At 37.7% G+C, this 22,338-nt stretch overlaps 1 protein-coding gene across 15 annotated transcripts in view; it reads right to left on the bottom strand.

Annotated features, from left to right (window-relative positions):
- TMEM164 (transmembrane protein 164) overlaps nt 1-22,338 on the bottom strand; it is a 168,075-nt gene that overhangs the window by 74,698 nt on the left and 71,039 nt on the right. The window contains exon 3 of one of the 15 annotated variants that reach the window (XM_037744966.1): nt 16,371-16,510. The exons of the other annotated variants lie outside the window; for them this stretch is intronic. Coding sequence (XP_037600894.1) covers nt 16,371-16,510 — 140 coding nt within the window. The remainder of the gene's footprint in view (nt 1-16,370; nt 16,511-22,338) is intronic. 15 annotated transcript variants of the gene reach the window in all.

Below are 22,338 nucleotides of genomic sequence, written 5' to 3'. Positions count from 1 at the left end.
AAAAAAAAAAAAAAAAAAAAAAAAAAGAGAGAGAGAGAACAATCAATAAAACCAAAAGTTTGTCTTTGAAAAAAGCCAATACAATTTATAAACCTCTAGGTAAAATGGCATGCATAAAAAGAAAGAAGGGAAAAAGTTAACAATATCAGCAATGAAAGGGGATTAGAACCCTAGTGATTAAAAATATAATAAAAGAATACTCCAACCAAATCTATGCACATAAATTTGACAACTTAGATGAAATGGACAAATTCTACAAAAACCACAAACTCCAAAACTCACCCCAGATGAAAAAAACAACCTGAATAATTCTATTAAATTGAATTCATAGTTAAAATCATCTGAATACGAAATCTCCAGACTCAGATAGTTTTAGTGACCAATTCTACCAAATATTTAAACAATCTTGTCCAGAAAATAAAAGAGACAGAAAACACTTCTAATTTTGAGTTGAAGAGGGGAAAGAATAAACACATCAATCAATGAAACAGAATAGTCCATCACTACATTACCCGGATACCAAAACTAGGGGAGGTGAGTAGTAGGGAGGAAGGAGAGGAAGAGAAGAAAATAGAGGAAAAAGATGAGGGAAGAAGAAGTAAGCAGGAAGAAGAAGAGGGAGGAAGGGAGGGGAGGAAACCAAGACCAATATTCCTCATGAACACAGACACAAAAATCCTCAGTGAAATATTGGCAAATCTAAAGTAGCAATATAAAAAGAATAATTCATGACCAAGTGGGTTCTGTCCTAATAATACAAGATTAGTTCAATATTTGAAATTCAATTAACATAATTCACCAATCAGTGCTGAAAAGACTAAAAAACAGCCTAAAAGTATATGATCATATCGACTGATACAAAAAGGGTATTTTGTCAAAATTCAATATTCATGATAGAAATTATCATCAAACTAGGAATAGTAGGAAACTTCCTCAACCTGATAAAGGGCACCTAAAAATACTATGCCTAATGTAATACTTAATGGGCAACAGTCTTTCCCCATTAAGTATTACATTATGTTCCCCCACACAACATTAGAAACATGAATGTTCCCCCACACAACATTAGAAACATGACAAGGATGTCCATTCTCACCACCACTATTAGACTGGCAGCTTTAGTGAACAAATCAGGCAACAAAAATAATAAGAGATTGAAAAGGAAAAAGTAAAACTGTCCTTATTTGCAATGGGCATGATTATATTTATGGAAAATACCAAAGAATCTACAAAAAAGCTTCTAAAAAATACATTGGTTGTAAAAAGTCACAAAATACAATGTCAATACACAAAAATCAACCACTTCAACACACCAACAGTGTACAACTGAAAACCACATTTTTTGAAACCAATATTTCAAAAAAACTGAAATGTTTTCTAACAAAATATTTATAGGATCCATATGCCGAGAATAGCAAAATGCTGATAAACTAAAAGAAGACATAAATAAATGGAAAGACATACTATGTTCAAGGACTGAAAGGCTCAACATAGGAAAAATGTCAGTTGTCACCATGACCTGTAGATTCAAAGCAATTCTGATCCAAATCCCACAGGATATTTTATAGATAGACTGACTCTAAAATATATATGGAAAGTCAAAGAAATAGGAATAGCTAAAATAATTCTGTAAAAGAAGCAGACAGATGAAGGAGTCATATTACCTGATTTTAAGGCTTACTACAAAGTTACAGCAATCAAAACAATGGAGTATTGCCCAAGAATAGACCTATCAATCAATAAAACACAATAGTCTAGAATTAGACCCACACAAATATGATCATTTGATTTTTGAAAATAGTGTAAATGGGGCTGAAGCAATTGGACTTCATATGTAAAATAACAAACTTAACCTACACCTCACCCCTTATATAAAAGCTAGGTTATAAATCTAAATAGAAAATATAAAACTATAAAACTCTTGGGATGAAATGTAGGAAAAATTCTGTGATCTTCAGTTAAGCAAACAGCTCTTAGACATGACACCAAAACACAAATATAAAAGAAAAAAATGTAAGCTGACATTAATCAAAATGAAAAACTTTTGATCTGTGAAAGACATTTTTAAGACAAGGAAAAGACAAGCTATATAACATACACCATCGGAGAAAATATTTGCAAATCACATCTCCAACAAAGAACTTTTATTCAGAATATATAAAGAACCCTCAAATTCAATAATAAGAAAACATACAACACAATTTAAAAATGGGCTAAAAAAAACATGAACAGACACTTCACCAAAAGAAGTTGTCAGTGAACATGTTGCTGTTTTCATGGCAAATAAGGAGATAAAATATGTTCCCTACCACTAGAGAAATGCAAACTAAAATGACATTCAGATTCCACTTCTCACCTGAGTTGCTATAGTAATAATTAAAAAAAGATAATAGCAATGTGGAGAAACCAGAATTCTCATACACTGTTGATGGGAATGTAAACATAAAAGTACTGCTTTGGAAAACAGTTTGATGGTATCTTATAAAGGATTTTTTTTAAAAAAAAGGAAAAAAATCTTTTAGAAGTTAAACGTACTCATCCTACAACCCAATAATTCTGCTCCTGGCTCCCTACTAAGATGAAAATTTACATTTACATGAAACTCTCTACACCAATGTTCACAGCAACTCTATTCATAATAGCCAAAATCTGGAAGCAGTCCAGGTACCCTTAAATGGCTGAATGGATAAACAAACTATGATACCTACAGACCATGGAAAACCACTCAGAAATAAAAAGGAATAAGCAATTGATACATGGAATGACTCAGATGAATCTCAAAGGCATTATGCTAAGTAAACAAAGCCATTCTCTAAAGGTTACATACTGTAAGGTTCCATTTGTATGATATTCTCCAAAGGACAAAACTATAGTGATGCAGAACTGGTAAATGGTTGCCAGGGTTTAGAAATCTGGGTGTCACACTAAAGGGACAGTATGAGAAGTTTTTATAAGTGATAGAACAGTTCTAAACCCTGACTGTGGTGGTAATTGTAATAATCTATACATATCTTAAGATTCATAAAACTTTATTCCCAAAAAAGCCAATTAGGCTGTATGATAACTGAACAAAATTCAAAAATATATATGAGAAGCGAAACACTGAAGTCTTCCAGTCTCAGCTTTCACACTCACAAAATAAGTGATCTAGGATCCTGAGTCTCTTAAACAATGTTTTTTCCCCTAGTTTTTTCTTTACACTAAAAGTTTTAAACATATAGAAAAGTATTTTTAAAAATGAGCACCTCTGCACCTACCATACAGCTTTAATAAATTTGAATATTACTGATTCAGTTGTCCTCTATATACCCTTCCTGAATACCATTCATCTCCCCCAACCTCACCAGGGGGAACCTCTATTCTAAAGTAGATAACTTCCTTGTGGCCCATGTTTTTATACATTTTTTATGTTCGTATGTATCCAGGAATCATATATATATAGTGTTGTCTCATGTTTATACCCTTAAATAAATGATACATTATATAGAGATAGAGAAATCATTCTGCAAATTACATTTTTCACTTAACTTCTAATTATCCATGTTTATACATGTAGCTCTACTTCGTTTTTCACTGGTGGATATTATTCACTTTTATGAATATACCACAAGTTAGTTACCCATTGTTATATTGATGGACATCTGGATCTACTTTTTTCCTTCAGCCAGACATTAAGATTTACTTTCAGTGATTTGTATTGCGAAAACAAAAGATCTAGCTGAGCACAGTGGCTTACACCTGTAATCTCAGTACTTTGGGAGGCCGAGGCAGGCAGATCACTTGAGGTCAGGAGTTGGAGACCACCTGGCCAACATGGTGAAATCCCATTTCTACTAAAAATATAAAAATTAGCTGGTTGTGGTGGCGTGTGTCTGTAATCCCAGCTACTCAGGAGGCTGAGGCAGAAGAATCACTGGAATATGGGTTGAAGTCAGCCAAGATTGTGCCACTGCTCTCTAGTCTGGGCATAGAGCGAGACGCCATCTCAAAAATATATATATATATATATTTCTACCATCTCATAGTCCAGAGTCCTTCCACATTGACTTTCTGTCTCTACACGCCCTTGGGTCTAAGAGGGTAAACACTTTTTTCCTACTTAGTGAGGTCCTGTAGCACAATCCTGTCTGTCTTGTGGCAGGGAGTGCAGTTAGAACCTTGCATTTCTGAATTCACATACAAGAGAGTAGGACAACTGCTGAACCTAAGCGGAAGCCACACAAGCGTTCCATGTACTGCGCTGTTCACTTTTCCATATGTTTAAATTTTTCAGAATAAAAGTCAGAACATAAAAAAACAAGCAAGTAAAGGAAAAAATAGAAAGCAGATAAGTAGAACAGGAAGGCTTGGCTGGCTTTGCCTGTGGACACAAAGATTATTCCCTGGCTGTAGCTGGTGGTTTCCCACTTCCTTCTTCTGAACCAAATGGGGCTGCACAACCACAGAGCTGCAGAATTTTTTTTTTTTTTCCCTGTGAAATTCAGGAGGTTGGTAAAAGCCCCTATCTGGAAGGTTTACTCAACTGGTAAAAGAGCCTAGTTATCTGAAGGTAATTTTCATTCTGAAATTTTACTTATCTGAATGAAAGCAATTTTCTTTCCTTGAAACCCAAATTCTAACAGTGAGTACACAGATGACAAAGCGTCAAGACAAGGATAATGGTATACGTTACTACTAACAATTATTGAGTACCTGGTATACGTTAGATTTCATGCTAAGAAATTTACATGGGTCATCTCATCTAATCAACACTATTACTGAAGAGGGTAGTTGCTATTAATAGCATTCCTTTACAAATGAGGAAATGGAAGCTAAGACTTTAATCTTCACTCAGGATCACAGAGCTAAGAATTAAGCAGAACCACAACTATAACTCTAATTCCACTGTACTATTTCAAAACATGTACAAACATGATCCCTTCAAAACATGTCTATCCGGTAAGTTAAATGCTGAATTTAACAGAACACTGTTTAAATACATTATATTACGCTGATCCAAATAATGGAATACTATGTAGCCATCAGAAATCATGTTAAGAATACTTAATTAGATGGGTAAATAATCATGCTATATTAGCTTTTTACATATTACAAAGTATCATATGTAGAATGATCTTTATTTTGTTTCTAAAAATGGATATATACCTACAGAAGACTGAGAAGAAATTATACCAACATATTAACAGGAATTATCAGTTATTATTATTGTCTTCTTTATTGCTCTCTGTAATTTTTTTTTTTTTTAGATGGCATCTCATTCTTGTTGTCCAGGCTGGAGTGCAGTGGTGCAATCTCGGCTTACTGCAACCTCTGCCTCCTGGGTTCAAGTGATTCTCCTGCCTCAGCCTCCTGAGTAGCTGGGATTACAGGCGTGCACCACCATGCCTGGCTAATTTTTGTATTTTTAGTAGAGACAGGGTTTCACCATGTCGGTCAGGCTGGTCTCGAACTCCTGACCTCATGATCCGTCTGCCTCAGCCTCCCAAAGTGCTGGGATTAGAGGCCTGAGCCACTGTGTCCAACCTCTGTAATATTTTATTTCTTTCCCTTACAATTAACATGGATTACTTCCTAATGAGAAAGAAACATTTCTGCTTCTTCATTACCAACTGCACAACTCCTACCTAATTTGCCCAAATCTTATCTATTATGCCATACTGCTTTTTTTCCCTTTGGAATTGCTTTTGCCCAATATATAGCACAGTAGATTCTTCACTTGGATTCCATAAAGTAAAAATAGGCCCAAAATGATCAGTCCTCATTCCTTTGCTGAGTACTGCTTTCCGTGTTTCTGCAGATAGAAAAAGTTACCTGAATCTTTAGGTTTTCTTTTACCCAGTGATGACGTTCCTCTAAACACATGCTTAAAGTCTAGGAGGAAGAAAAAATAAAAATAAAGCAGTTCCTGCTCTGGGAACTTTCAAAGAGAACTTCTGGGAGACTTGGAGAAAATAAAACTGAGTATATGTAAACGCAGGCAGCTTCTATTGCCTGTGGAATGGGAAGAGAGACCTGCGAACCCAAAAACGTCTTCCCTCTTCTAAGCATTAAGTAAAGAATACACATAGAAGGCAGAATCTGACAATAAGGTGGCTCCTAGGAAAGCAGACACCTGAGCAGCATTCTGCATAAAAAAGGGAAACTGGTCTCCTGAATTGCTCTTTACGTTTTGTGGTTTCCTCTTTCCCCTTTAAATCTGCAGCATTCATATGCAAAGCCTTCACTCCCTTGCCAATAACTGAGTCTTAATAAGGCTGCTCAGGTCAGAGACAACCTCCTAAATCTCTTTTTCAGTAATGCGTCCAATGCTAAGCGAAAAAGTAGCCACCTCTGAGGTGAAGGTGCCAAAAGACTGCCCCTTTTAAATTTCATATGACCCTTAACTAAGTCTCAGTTTAGAATCCCTCAGGTTCCAGAGCAGCTGACCTGATGAGCACTGGGAAAGGGGGTACTGAGATGGTAAAATCATTCCATGACATTTAAACTGAACAGGTTCAAACTGAGTCTATCTCATGACCTCAGAGCAATCCTAGAGATCTGAGGTCTGAATTTCTCCCTGGGGAAAGTCATGCTGTTTAAAAATCTGAGTATCATAAATAAAATCTAGAAAAAGAAAGGGCCATGGGGCTGTTGCACTGCCATAATATCATGTGGCCCAAACGCCAACAGGATATCACTCTTGTAACGCCAAGATCATGTGTCAGGCTACACTAATTCCTCATGCCCACCCCCATGCTTGCCTCATCTACCTTGGCTTACATCCAGCCTACAGGCCTCTCTCCATCCAGCAATGCACCTCCTGCTCTCTGCGGCACAGATGAAATATCATCTCATCTGCTTCAAAAGCTTCTTTAGACTGAGTCAGCAGATATAATCAAATAATCCCACTTGCATCACAGATCCACTCCTCTCCACGCACACATGAAGATGAGCAACTTTAGGGTTTCAGTGGGGAGCAGAGGGGTACTATACACTTTCTGGAGCAGAGGATATGTGTCAGTACTCTGCTATGCACTTTTCTTACCCAAGACAGAGTGAGGGAAGATTTCCCTGCCATTTAAACCATATCGCTCAGTGACTCACTCCATGAGTTCCCCCACCCTTGCTACATACACATGGATAACCAGGCACATTAAGTTTTGGGTATTCAGAAGACAGCTAAACTGTCTGATTACAACCCAAAGCTTGGGAAACCTTAATCTCTATTCCCTTTTCCTTCATATATTCCTTCAAGATATCCCAACTCAGAGGTCGAGGCTGCAGTGAGTCATGATCACGCCACTGCACTCCAGCCTTGGCAACAGAGTGAGACAGTTTCAAAACAACAACAAAAAAGATAGCCCAACTCAGAGAAAGTCTCAAAAGGCTAGTTTCTCCAAGAGGCCCCCAGCCCATTGTGTAATTCTTGTGAAACTAGCAATTAAGACACCAAAGAGCAAACTGAAAACTCAGAGGCTGATTGCATTTCAGAGCTCTCTGTGGTGGTGGGATCAATGGAGACAGAGAAGAGGGAATGAGTGTTCTCTAATGTGTAATGATGACACCTTCCTTTCACCAGACCCGATGGAAAGACTAGGAAACTCTGAACCATGCCATGCTATCCAAGGCTTCTCCCACAGGTCTGAAATTCTCAGGACTGCTGGTTTCTTTAGTTGCTAGCCCCATGTATCAGCTGTGATGAAGAGATCTTAGCTTTCCTTTGTCCTCAGAAGAGGGAAGAAATTGGACCTTTATATGCTAACTCTGCTCCAAGAACAACACTAAACACGCCAGAGATCTGTTTCCCCTGGGCAGATGGGAGACCAAGGTTAGAATTTAGTCCTTTTCCAGGCTTGGTAAAGCTAAGGGATGCTGAGGCTAGAGCTGGGAAGTAAGGAATATTCTCTGCACCCCACTGAGAGAAAAATGACTTAGGGTCATGAGGGCCACATTGTTTCCAGATGCAAAGAGCCCAGGTCTCTACCTGATAAGGAAGAATCTCAGCCTGGAGGCTGTAGAAACAGTTGACTCAGACTGATGATTGCTCTTTTATTAAGTTTGTTGTGATTAATAATGAAAAAGCTAGGATCTTCTAGTATTGGGAAGAGATCAGATAAACTACCATCACTAGTCACCATTTGTATTATAAGCAAAAGAAATGACTGGTTAGCTTTTAAGTTGTTTCTGATATGAACACTTCTGACAACTACAGAGTTTTCTCAAGCCTCTAGAGAAGTAGAAAATCCCTGCTCTGATCCTTATGTCAGAGTGAGAATGTGAACTGTTGTGTATCCCCACCCATAAAGACCGTGAGAAGACATCACTAGGATTAACTGTAGCTTTCCAAGATCTCCCCATCCCCATTATGGTATTCCTCTTAAATACTCAAGAAATGTCTCCCATTGCCTTCCAGCTTATTAACGGTCACTGTTCTATTGTATATATGTAATTTCCTCCCCTCTTCTCTCTCTCTCTGCCTATGCTAGATCCAATTCCTCTAAACTCAGGGTCAGCAAAACATGGTCCTTCTGTTTTGGTGTCTTTATTGGTGAGATTATACACACACACACACACACACACACACACACACACACACATAAACACATAAAATTTTCCATCTTTTTTTAACGTACAGTTCAGTGGCATTAAGTACATTCACACTGTTGTGCAACCATGACTGCCAGCCATCTCCAGAACTTTTCCATCTGATCCTCTTGTTTATGTAAATAAAGTTTTTGAACACAACCACACTAATTTGTTTGCATTTTTCTGTGATGCTTTCAGGCTTCAACAACAGTTAAGCAGTTAAAACACAGAGATCATATGGCCCGCAAAGTCTAAAATATTTATTCTCTCGCCCTTTACAGAAAATGGTTGCCAATCTCTCCCCTAATCCAAAATATATGCTGGATTTCTACTTTAAAATAGCACTTGGCTTGCAGTCACGATCATAACTTCTCTCAATTTCCCACTGAAATACCTATGAAGATAAAATTCCAACTTAGATTGATGGCCAACTTATTACCAGGATCTGGGAGAAATCTCCATTAACAATAAGCCTAATGCTGAAATGAGAAAAAAAATCCAGCCAATTCATCGAGCAGCCAACTGGCATATGCAGACTCTAATTCCCCAAAATCAAAAAGGTAGAATTGGTGTTGGCACACTGTGTACTATGAGTGGGAACTCTCACAAGTAACACTCAGGTAGTAACACATGTGGGAGGCTGTGCTGTTTCACATATTTTATCTAGTTCAAAGTATCTGAGAACCTTGTAGTAGGAGTAGACACTTCTATATGGGTCCAGCAGAACCCATTAGATGAGTAGCTGACAGACACTGTCAAACAGGTTAAAAGCTATGTGTATCAACCTGCCTGCCGACAGTGGAGCTGAAAAGGGGTTCTAACCAATATGAGAGAGAATCTGAGCTTGAGGATAGTCAAAGGCAATCTATATACCCTGTATTTGATGACAGACAGATCCTCTTTTGAATATTCATAAACATACCAAAAACCTGACCAGACATGGCAGCTCATGCCTGTATTTCCAACGCTAGGAAGCCAAGGTGGGAGTATCACTTGAGGCCAGGACTACAAGACTAAGCCACACAGCAAAACCCTGTTTCTATATATATAATATTTTTTTTCATATATATATTTCATTAGCCAAGCGTGGTGGTGTGTGCCTGTAGTTCCAGCTACTTTGGGAGTCAGAGGTGAGAGGAACACTTGAGCCCAGGAATTTGAGTCTGCCATGAGCTATGATCATGCCACTGCACGCCAGCCTGGGCAACAGAGAAAGACCCTGTTGCTTTACAAAAAAAAAAAAAAGGTTCGTATAAAAATCTCTGGCAGCATAAAGAAAATGCATATCACTCTGACAAGTTAGAGGAAGCAAAAATAACTTAATTTTGTGTGTAAACCAGAAGAAATATTTTACAAAACTGTTTACATCCTCAATAGAATTCAAGAAAACATAGACTCTATGAAACAAGTATAGAAGGCCACTAGAATAAAACATTGAGAAGAAAAGACAAGCTAGGTTAAATAGCTCAACAGAGTAATAAAGAAATATAGAGAAATTAACACTGTAACAAAATAATTAAATTTCACATTGGAGACAGCAGAGAGCAAATCAATCAAATTCACAGTATGGAAGCTAAATGTGAGGCTCTCCCAAGCACGCAAAAGAAAAGGAAGATTTATCTTAGAAATCTAACAAAGACTGATATTAGGAAATCTATAATGTACCAAATGGGGAGATCAAAGTAGAAAACACAAATGAACCTCTTAATAGATTCCTAGAAACATCAGCTAAACTCAACAACTATTACTGTTTTTTGGTACAGAATCTAACTCTGTCGACCAGGTTGAATGCAGTGGCACAATCTCAGCTCACTGCAACCTCCAGCTCCCAGGTTCTAGCAATTCGCCTGCCTCAGTCTCTCAAGTAGCTGGGATTACAGGCGTATGCTACCATGCCTGGCTAATTTTTTTGTGTTTTTAGTAGAGATGGGGTTTCAACAAGTTGGCCTGGCTGGTTTCAAACTCCTGGCATCAAGTGATCCTTCTGCCTCAGCCTCCTGAAGTGCTGGGATTACAGGCGTAAGCCACAGCACCCAGGCAACTATTCTTGAATTTTGTAAGGATTTGATAATTTAAGAATAAGGTAATTATCTGACATTAAAAAAAAAGTCTAACCTAAACCAACAGCCAACATCAGAGCCAACTAATATAAACTATTAGAAACATTTCTATTAAGTGAAACACTAGAGACATTTCCACTAAAATCAGAAGCAAGACAAGGACTCCTGCTAGTACCGTTATTATTTAACATTATCCCAAAAGTTCTAGCCAATACAATCAGGTTTGAAATAAAAAACAAAAAAACAAAAACAAAAACAGTTTTGTTCTTTAAAAGGAAATAAAGTTATCATATGGGAGCTGATGTGATTAATTTCCAAAATAATCCAAGAGAAGCAACTGAAAAACTATTAGAAAGGAGAGTTAAGCATAGACACACAAAATCAAAAATGTTCCTGCCTACCAGTAATAACTAGTTTGAAAATATAATAAAGAAATAATATAATAAACTATAAACTATTCAGGGATAATCTTGATGAGAAATATGTGAGATACATATGCATGCATGTGAGCAACTAAGGAACATAAAAGAAAATGAATAGATTAATATATCATGTATTTTCCTGGATGACAGACTCAATGTTGTGATGATGTCCAATTTTAGTTTTATAGTAATTCCAATCAAAATCCTGAATAGGATTTTGAGAAGAAACTGACAAAAACATTCTAAGTTCATTTGGAGGAAAAAATTGTTGAGACTAGCTAAGAAAAAAAAAAATGTGAGTAATGTACTAGGCAGCAGAGATAGCAAAGGAAATCTGGCTTACTAGCTGTTGCAAATATAAGGGTATGAAACTGGTGGAAAACTCAATAGAAAGATCAATGAATAATACAAGCTGAAAAAATAAATCCTAGCATATATGAGAATTTATGTATGTTAAAAGTATAATGGCGATAATCATAAGGAAATAGTTATTTGACAAATGGTACTCAAATTAAAGACCGTCTAGGGGAAAATATAAGCTATAGCTCTACTTCATACTAGTCACAAAATGAATTTTTGATGGACTGACAAGTTAAATATTTTTAAAACTATTTAAAAACTAGATTATTTATCTAACCTTAGAATGGGAAATGTCTTTTCAAGTGTAAAAGCAATAGAAGAAATTATCATGATCTGAAGTGGGTTTGGAAATCAATTTGACCAATAAAAATGTAAAACCAATCTATATCAAAAGCATCATCAAAAAGTTAAAAACAATCTGGGTAAAACATTTACTGCAAAAGTGATAAAGGATTAAGACTCTTTATATATGTAAAACTCATACAAATCAACAAGGGAAACACCCGTACATCAAAACTCAGCAGAAACCATGAGTTGACAATCTATAGAATAAAATATATAAATAGTTAATAAACTTAAGTAATAACCATATTATGCATATGTTCCAAATTATCTATAATGATATTTGAAAGAAAAAAAAACTGATACAAAAGGCAAGGGGGAAAAAAAAGAGAAGCAACTAGTGATACGTGAGGTGCGCTGGAGGTACTAGGGGGTGAGGGGAGGTCTGGTTACACTGCAACACAGTCCTTTATTCTATCCCTTAGATTTTCAAAAGGAAATCTTATTTGTTAATATCTGGTGAGGCAGACTAGTTTACATTTTGGGACTGGGTAGGTTCCCTAAGGTGATTGAGACATGTAACGTTTTTCCAATTTAGTAGCAGGATAATAAGCGCAAAACCATCTCCAAGGATATACCTGTTTTATTCAAAACTAAGTAACGAAAATAATTCTGTGGCTTGGATGACAAAGGCACTAGTAGATAGCTCTTCAGGAAAGTACCATTCACATCAGCCAAATGAGTCAAAAGAAAATGGCTTGGATTCAGCAAGATATATAATAGCACTGCATGTACAGACACAATACAACAAACAACTCTGATGTTGCTATATAAGCATTCCCAGAGAAGAAGAGCCAAGAGCAAGGAGGATAAGAGGCCTTCAGAGGCAGAAGGCTGCCAGGCTGGAATTCTAGGAGTTGGAGATACTAGAGATCAAAAGAATAATATGCCCAAGGTTGCTGTGGTAGTGGGCCAGGTAGAAACCCCTTCTTATTTTGGCTCCACCCTCTGGATGCATGCTTTCCACTGAGGCAGCCTTTCCAGCAGCAGGCTGCAGCAGCAGGACTTAGCAAGTCACATGTCAACTGAGATACATATAAATGAAGCATTCCAGGAGACAGACATAACACTGTGGTAGTATCATTCCCTCTTGTAAAGTGTACCATGGGAACCGTGTGGAGAATCCTGTCCCTTCCCCACCCCAATGGGAGTTGCCAGCCTTTGCCCAGCACAGGACATGCAGCCTGCTGCACACGTCATACCCCTTTCCTATAGTGACTGGGCATGCCTCCAGGAAGAACATGCTGGCCCCTGCTTAGCTAGAAAGCTGGCAAACTCATGTGTGGCTGGCACAACAAAGGGCCCATAGAGAAAGCAAAGGACATAGGTATACAATGCTAGTCAGCAAACCCACAGAAACACACTGGCATAAAACCATAGCAGTGTTCATTCATGTATACTGAGACTTATGGAATTTTAAATACAATGTTTTCATACTTTTAACGATTTAAACAATAATTGGATAGAAAATACTCATTTCAACAACAGGAGGTAGTGATTAGCAACATGGGCTTTGGAGTGAGAGAGACTTTGTATCAAATCCTACATGTACCACATGCAAAACACATTCAGTCACTTAAATTTTCTGAGCCTCAATTCTGTTGCCCAACCTACTATTAATAGTACCAGTACTATTAGTACTTCCCCAGTTTTCTTAGAAGGATTAAATAAAATAATCAATGTTAAGTTTTTCCCACCACGCCCAGGCACACAGTAAACCTGATTATGTTATGATCACTGGCAAGAAAAGGAAGATTAGGAATCTTGACTCTGCCACTAAGTAATCTTAGCCAAGTTATGTAATATTTCTTGGTTCCCTACTGCTCTATTTGTAGTATGGATAATGTATTCCCTATCCCCTAACACTATGTTAAGAATTAGATGAGAAAATTTAAAGCAGAGTACTTTGAAAATAGTAAAGAACAATACTAATGTAAAATGGAATTATTTTAAGGGCTTTCTACATTTTAAAATACTGATTTTTAACTCGACATGGTATTTCCACACAATGGAATAATATGCACCCATTAAAAATGGTGTGCATCAGCCAGCCTTGGTAGCTCGTGACTGTAATCTCAGCACTTTGGGAGGCTGAGGCAGGAGGATCACTAGAGGCTAAAAGTTTCAGCCCAGCTTTCCATGAGGATAGCGCTCATGCAAATATGGTGAACGTTTCTAAAACCCGCCGGACTTTCTGTAAGAAGTGTGGCAAGCACCAACCCCACTAAGTGACACAATACAAGAAGGACAAGGATAATCTGTGTGCCCAGGGAAAGCAGCGTTATCACAGGAAGCAGAGTGGCTATGGTAGGCAAACTAAGCCGATTTTCCAGAAAAAGGCTAAAACTACAAAGAAGATTGTGCCAAGGCTTGAGTGCGTTAAGCCCAACTGCAGATCTGAGAGAATGCTGGCTATTAAAAGATGCAAGAATTTTGAACTGGTAGAAGATAAGAAGAGAAAGAGCCAAGTGATCCAGTTCTAAGTGTCATCTTTTCTTTTATGAAGACAATAAAATCTTGAGTTTATTTAAAAAAAAAAGTTTCAGAACAGTATGGACAACATAATGAGACCCCGTCTCTACAATAATAATAATCATAATAATTAGGCATAGTGCTGCATGTCTATAGTACCAGCTAGTTGAGAGGCTGAGGTGGGAGGATCACTTAAGTCCAGCCAGCCAAGGCTCATATGAACCGTGAATGCATGACTGCACTCCAACCTAGGCAAGAGAGCAAGATGTGGTCTCGAAAACAAAGAAAATAATGTTGTGTATCATAAAAACTTGGATGCCTCTCCAGGGAATTATGCTAAGTGATTTTTAAAAAGTCAACCCAAAGGTAATATAACTATATTTACACAAGATTCACAAAATAGTAAAAATTATATATATGAAGTATAGATTCATGGTTGCCAGGGATCAGGGATGGGGTTCAGATATATAGATGGTGGGTATGGCTATAAAAGAATGACAGAGGCTGGGCACAGTGGCTCACACCTGTAATCCTAGCACTTTGGGAGGCCAAGGTGGGTGAATTGCTTGAGCTCAGGAGTTCGAGACCAGACTGGGCAAGACGGTGAAACCCCATCTCTACAAAAAAATAAATTAAAAAATTAGCTGGGCATGGTGGTGTGTGCCTGTAGTCCCAGCTACTCGGGAGGCTGACACAGGAGAATCACTTGAACTCAGGAGACAGAGGTTCCAGTGAGCCGACATCAGGCCACTGCACTCCAGCTTGGATGACAGAGCAAGACTCCGTCTCCAAAAACAAAAAACAAAAAAAAAGAATGACAGAAGAGATCCGGATGGTGATGGAATTGTTCTGCTTTATCAGACTGTATCAATGTAAACATCCTAGCAGTAATATTGTAGTATAGTTTTGCCAGAGGTTACCAGTGAAGGAAGCTACGTAAAGGGTACGTGGGATTTCTCTGTGTTTTTTCCCGTATTATTTTTTCTACATTATTATATTTAATAGACAACAGGTCTTTAATAAATTCATGTGATATCATATTATTAAAAAAAACTACGCATGGATTTCAAAATTTTTTGCATCAAAATAGACTAATGCTACTTTTTTTTTTTTCCTTTTTTTGAGACGAAGTCTCACACCGTCATCCAGGCTGGAGTGTAGTGGCCCTAACGTGGCTCATCGCAACCTATGCCTCCCAGGTTCCAGCGATTCTCCTGCCTCAGCCTCCCAAGTAGCTGGGACTAGAGGCATGCACCACAATGCCCAGCTAATTTTTTTTTTTTTTTTTTTTTTTTTTAGCAAAGACTGGGTTTCACCATATTGACCAGGCTGGTTTTGAACTCCTGACCTCATGATCCACCCACCTCAGCCTCCCAAAGTGCTGGGATTACAGGCGTGAGCCACCACGCCTGGCCATGCTAACTTATTCTAACATGTCTGAACAGGATCTAGTTTGAAGCACTAAGAAGGATAAGACACCAGTTTGAAAAGAGCCCCTACCAGAACAACAAGAATTCTGCTAAAATTGAAGCAAGAACAACATCAAATTTATAGTGAAGCTTGGGTGGAAGGATGGTGGAATCATTTATGCTTTATGAAAAGTTTATAGAGACAATGCCTTGAAGAAATCAGCAGTTTACAGAATAACTCATTTTAAGAAAGGGCGAGAAGATGTCAACAATGAAGCCTGCAGTGGCAGACCACCTACATCAATTTGTATCTTATGCATGTCTTGATTGAAGAAGACCAATGATTAACAGCAGAAATGATAACCAACATCACAGGCATCTCAATTGCCTCAGCTTACACAATTCTAACTGAAAAAATAAAGATGAGCAAACTTTCTACATGATGGGTCCCAAAACAATTGCACCCAGATCAGCTGCAGATGAGAACAGAGCTTTCAATGGGAATTTTAAACAGCCGGGATAAAGATTCTGAAGCATGTCTTTGAAGAATTGTAACAGGAGATGGAACATGATCCTGAAGACAAAGCATAATCATAGCAATGTCTACCAAGAGATGAAAGTGGTCCCATCAAAGCAAAAGTGAACCAGTCAAGAACAAAGGTCATGGCGGCAAGTTTTGGGGATACTCAACACATTTTGCTTGTTGATTTTTTTGAGAATCAAAGGACGATAATACCTACCTATTATGACAGTGTTTTGCGAAAGTCAGCCAAAGCTTTAGTGAAAAAATGCCCAAGAAAGCTTCACCCGGGAATACTTCTTGATCAGGAAAATGCTTCTGCTCATTCCTCTTATCAAACAAGGGCAATTCTGTGAAAGTCTCAATGAGAAATCATTAGTCAATCACCTCAAAGCCCTGATGTGGCTCCTTCTGACTTCTTTTTGTTTCTTAAACTATATATACACATATATCTTAAAGGGCCTCTTTAGTTAATAATATAAAAAAGAATGCGTTGACATAGTTACATTCCCAGTACCCTCAGTTCTTTAGGGACAAATTAAATTGGCTGGTGTCTTAACGTTCCTGGAGCTTATGTTGAGAAATAAAATTTATATTTTTTATCTTTATCTTTAATTCCATTTTCTGTGAGCTTTTTGAAATCTCCTCACATTCTATACTTATCTCAAAATATAAAGTTTAATTTTATTTTTTATTCTGTTTTTTGAGAAGAAGTCACTATTGTTACCTAGGCTGAAGTGCAATGGCACAGTCTCCGCTCACCGCAACCTCCACCTCCTGGGTTTAAGCAATTTTCCTGCCTCGGCCTCCCAAGTAGCTGAAATTACAGGCACCTGCCACCACGCCCAGCTAATTTTTTGTATTTTTAGTAAAGAAACGGTTTTTCACCATGATGGCTAGGCTGGTCTCGAAATCCTGACCTCAGGTGATCCACCTGCCTTGGCCTCCCAAAATGCTGGGAATACAGGCATGAGCCATCATACCCACCTAAAGTTTAATTTTAAAATGATGTGATGATCCAAAGGATTGCACTAGCTCCACAGCAATGGATCCTAACCAGATTGAAATGTCTGAAAGGACATACATAGAATTCAGAATCTGGATGGCAGGGAAGCTCAATGAGACTTCAGAGAAAGTTGAAACCCAAACGGAGAAAGCCAGTAAAATGATCCAAGAGTTGAAAGACAACATAGCCATTTTAAGAAAGAGCAAAACAGAACTGCTAGAATTGAAAAACTTGACTACAGAAGTTTCAAAATACAATTGGAAGCATTAACAACACATCAGACCAAGCTGAGGAAAGAATTTCAGAGCTCAATGGTCCTTCAAATTAACCCAAACAAAAATAGAGAAAAAAGAATTTTAAAACATGAACAAAACCTTCAAGAAATATGGGATTATGTAATAAGATCAATCCCTAAGACTCACTGGCATTCCTGAGAAAGAAACACAGTAAGCAACTTGGAAAATATATTTAAGGATATAGTTCATGAAAATGTCTCCAATCTTGTTAGAGACGACAACTTGCAAATTAAAGAAACTCAGAGAACTGCAAGTTACTATATAAGATGACCATCCACAAGACACATAGTCATCAGACTTTCCAAGGTCAGTGAAAAAGAAAAAATCTTAAAGGCAGCTAGAGAAAAGGGTCAGATCACTTACAAAGGGAATCCCATCAGGCTAACAGCAGACTTCTTAGTGGAATCCTTACAAGCCAGAAGAGATTGGGGGCCTATTTTCAGCATCCTTAGAAAAAAGAAATTCCAAACAAGAATTTCATATCCCACCAAACTAAGCTTCATAAGAGAAGGAGAAATAAAATCTTTTCTAGACAAGCAAATGCTAAAAGAATTCATTACCACTAAATCAGTCTTACAGCTCCTTAAGGGAGTTCTAAACATAGAAACGAAACAATGATACCTACTACCACAAAAACACGTGTAAGTACATAGGCAATACATTCCAAAAAGCAACAACACGATCGAGACTACAAAGCAACCAACTAACAACATCATGAAAAGAACAAAACCTCATGTATCAATATTAATGTCGAATGTAAATAGTCTAAATGTCCCACTGAAAGGGCACAGAGTGGTAAGATGGATAAAAACAACTAAGACCTAACTGTCTGCTATCTTCTAGAGAAGCTTCTCACATGTGACGACACCCATAGGCTCAAGGTAATGGGATAGAGAAAAATGTATCATGAAAATTAAAAACAAAAAAGAGCAGAGGTCTGTATTCTTATAACAAATAAAAAGACTACAAAGCCAAAATAGTAAAACACGACAAATAAAATTATTACAAAATGACAAAAGGTTCAATTCACCCAGAAGACTTAACTATCCTAAATATATATGCACCCAACATTGGAGCACCCAAATTCATAAAACACATAGTCTAAAACCTACAAAAAGACTTACACAGCCCACAATAATAATAGGGACTTCAATACTCTACTATGGTGTTAGACAGATCATCAAGGCAGAAAATGAACAAAGAAATTTGGACTTAAATTTGACAGTTGACCAACTGGACCTAATAGACATCTACAGAATACTCCACCCACCAATTACAGAATAAACATTCTTCTCATATGCACATGGAACATACTCTATGATCAAACATACGTGTGGCCATAAAATAAGTCTCAATAAATTCAAAAAGCTTGAAATCATTCCAAGTGTACTCTTGTTCCACAGTGTAATAAAAATAGAAATCAACACTAAGAAGAACTCTCAAAACCACACAATTACATGGAAATTAAACAACCTGTTCCTGAATGATTTGGGGATAAATCATGAAAATTAAGGCAGAAATAAAAAATTCTTCAAAATTAATAAAAACATAGGAACAACATATGAAAATCTCCAGGATCCAGCAAAAATAGTATTAAGATGAAAATTTATAGAGCTAAATGCATACATCAAAAAGTTAGAAAGACCTCAAGTTGACAAGCTAAAGTTGTACCTAGAGGAAGTAGAAAACAAGAACTAACTCCAAAGCATGCAGAAGAAAAAAAAATAACTAAAACCAGAGCAGAACTGAATGAAACTGAGACCCAAAAAATCCATACCAAGGATCAATTTAAAAAAAAAGTTGGTTATTGGCCAGGTGCAGTGGCTCATGACTGTAATCCCAGCACTTTGGGAGGCTGAGGTGGGTGGATCACGAGGTCAAGAGATCAAGACCACCCTGGCCAACATGGTTAAACCCCATCTCTAATAAAAATACAAAAATTAGCCAGGCGTGGTGGCGGGCACCCATAATCCCAGCTACTCAGGAGGCTGAGGCAGGAGAATTGCTTGAATCTGGGAGGCGGAGGTTGCAATGAGCTGAGATTGCGCCACTGCACTCCATCCTGGGCGACAGAGCAAGACTCCATCTCAAAAAAAGAAAAAAAAAAAAAAAAAAAAAAAAAAAAAAAAAAAAAAAAAAAAAAAAAAAAAAAAAAAAAAAAAAAAAAAAAAAAAAGGTGGTTTTTGAAAGGATAAACAAGATCTCTAAACTTATAGCTAATCAACAAAGAAAAAAAGAGGGAAGACCCAAATAAGCACAATCAGAGATGACAAATGTGACATTACAACTAATCCCAAAGAAATACAAAAGAACCTCAGAGACTACTATGAACACTTCTATGCCCACAAATTGAAAAATCTAGAGAAAATGGATGGATTCCTGGAAACACACAACCCGCCAAGAATGAATCAGGAAGAAACTGAAACTGAACTACAAAACACTGAAAGAAATAATAGCTGATACAAACAAATGGAAAAATATTAGATTCTCATGGATAGAATAATCAACAACTTTCAAATGGCCATACTATCTGAAGCAATCTACAGATTTAGCACTATTCCTATCAGACTACCAAAGTCATTCATCACAGAATTAGAAAAAAACTATTCTAAAATTCATACATAACCAAAAAAGAGCCCAAATAGCCAAAGTAATCCTAAGCAAAAAGAGCAAACCCAGAGGCACCACATTACCTGACTTCAAACTACACTACAAGGCTACAGTAACCAAAACAGCATGGTACTGGTACAAAAACAGATACAAAGACCAAAGGAATAGGATAGAGAACACAAAAATAAAGCCATACACCTACAACTATCTGATGTTCAGCAAAGTCAACAAAAGTAAACAATGGGGAAAGGACTCCCTATTAAATAAATGGCGCTGAGAAAACTGGCTGTCCATGTGCAGAAGAATGAAAGTGTACTCCTTCCTATCACGATATATAAAAATTAACTCAAGATGAATTAAACTTTTAAATATAAGATCTCAAACTATAAAAATCCTAAAAGAAAACCCAGAAAATACCTTCTTGACGTCGGTCTTGGCAAGGAATTTATACCTAAGTCCTCAAAAGCAACTACAACAAAAACAAAAATTGATAAGTGGGATCTAATTAAACTAAAGAGTTTCTGCACAGCAAAAGAAACTATCAACATAGCAAAGAGATAAGATACAGAATGGGAAAAAAAAATTCACAAACTATGCATCTAACAAAGATCTAATAACCCAAATCTATAAGAAACTTAAACAAATCAACAAGCAAAAAACAAATATCCTGACTAAAAAGTGGGCAAAGGGAGTGAACAGACACTTCCCAAAAGAAGGCATATAAGCAGCCAACAAGCATATGAAAAAATCTCATTATCACTAATAGTTAGAGAATTGTAAATCAAAACCACAATGATGCCGGGTGTGGTGGCTCACAGCTGTAATCCCAGCACTTTGGGAGGCTGAGGCAGGTGGATCACCTGAGGTCAGGAGTTCAAGACCAGCCTGACCAACATGGTAAAATCCCATCTCTACCAAAAATATAAAAATTAGCCAGGCATGGTGACACATGCCTATAGTTCCAGCTACTTGGGAGGTTGAGGCAGGAGAATCACTTGAACCGAGGAAGAGGACTTTGCAGTGAGCTGAGATTAGGCCACTGTACTCCAGCCTGGCCATCAGAGCGAGACTCTGTCTCAAAGAACAACAACAACAACAACAAACCACTATGAGATATCACCTCATACCAATCAGAATGGCTATTATTAAAAACTTGAAAAATGACATGCTGGTGGGGCTGTAGAGAAAAAGGAATGCATAAACACTGCTGGTGGGAATGTAAATTAGTTTATATCCACTGTGGAAGGCAGCTTGGAGAGTTCTCAAAGAACTAAAAGTAGAACTACCATTCAGCCCAGTATCCCATTACTGGGTATATACCCAAAGGAAAAGAAGTCATTCTACCAAAAAGATACATCTACCCATATATTCCTCGCAGCGCTATTCACAATAGTAAAGACATGGAATCAACCTAGTTGCCTATCAGTGGTGGACTGGATAAAGGAAATATGGTACGTGTACACCATGGAATAGTGTGCAGCCATAAAATAATGAAATCCCTCCCTTCACAGCAACATGGATGCAGCTGGAGGCCATTACCGTAAGCTAGCTAACATAGAAACAGAAAATCAAATACCACATGTTCACATTTGTGAGCAGAAGCTAAACACTGGATACACATGGACAAGGAAAAACAAACCAGGCATAGTAGCTCATGCCTGTAATTCCAGCTCTTTGGTAGGAGAATCATTTGTGCCCAGGAGTTTAAGACCAGCCTGGGCAACATGGAAAGACCCCATCTCTACAAAAACTAAAATAATTAGGTGTCATAGCTCTTGCCTGTAGTCCCAGCTACTTGGGAGGCTGAGGCAGGAGGATCACTTGAGTTCAGGAGTTTGAGACCAACCGGGGCAACATGAAAAGACCCCATCTCCACAAAAAGTAAAATAATTAGCTAGGTGTCATGGCTAGTGCCTGTAGTCCCAGCTACTTGAGAGGCTGAGACAGAAGGATCACTTGAGCCCAAGAGGTCGAGGCTATAGTGAACTGTGTTCTCACTACTGCACTCCAGCCTGGGCACCAGAGTGAGAATCTATCTCGGAAAAAAAAAAAATAAAAGTAAAATAAAAATTAAAAAAGATAAAAATCACAGATAATGGGGCCTATAAGAGAGGGAAGGGAAGGAGGATAGCAAGGGCTGAAAAGCTACCTATTGAGTAGTATGATCATCACTACCTGGGTGACAGGTTCGATCATGCCCTAAACCTCAGCATTGTGCAAAGTACCCTTGTAACAAACCTGCACACGTAGTCCTTGAATCTGAAGTAAAAGTTGAA

The sequence above is a fragment of the Cebus imitator genome, unplaced genomic scaffold (genome assembly GCF_001604975.1).
Source record: "Cebus imitator isolate Cc_AM_T3 unplaced genomic scaffold, Cebus_imitator-1.0 Scaffold189, whole genome shotgun sequence".
Taxonomy (NCBI): Eukaryota; Metazoa; Chordata; class Mammalia; order Primates; family Cebidae; genus Cebus; species Cebus imitator.
Note: the sequence above shows the minus strand (reverse complement) of the source record. Positions and strands in the feature narration are given on the sequence as shown.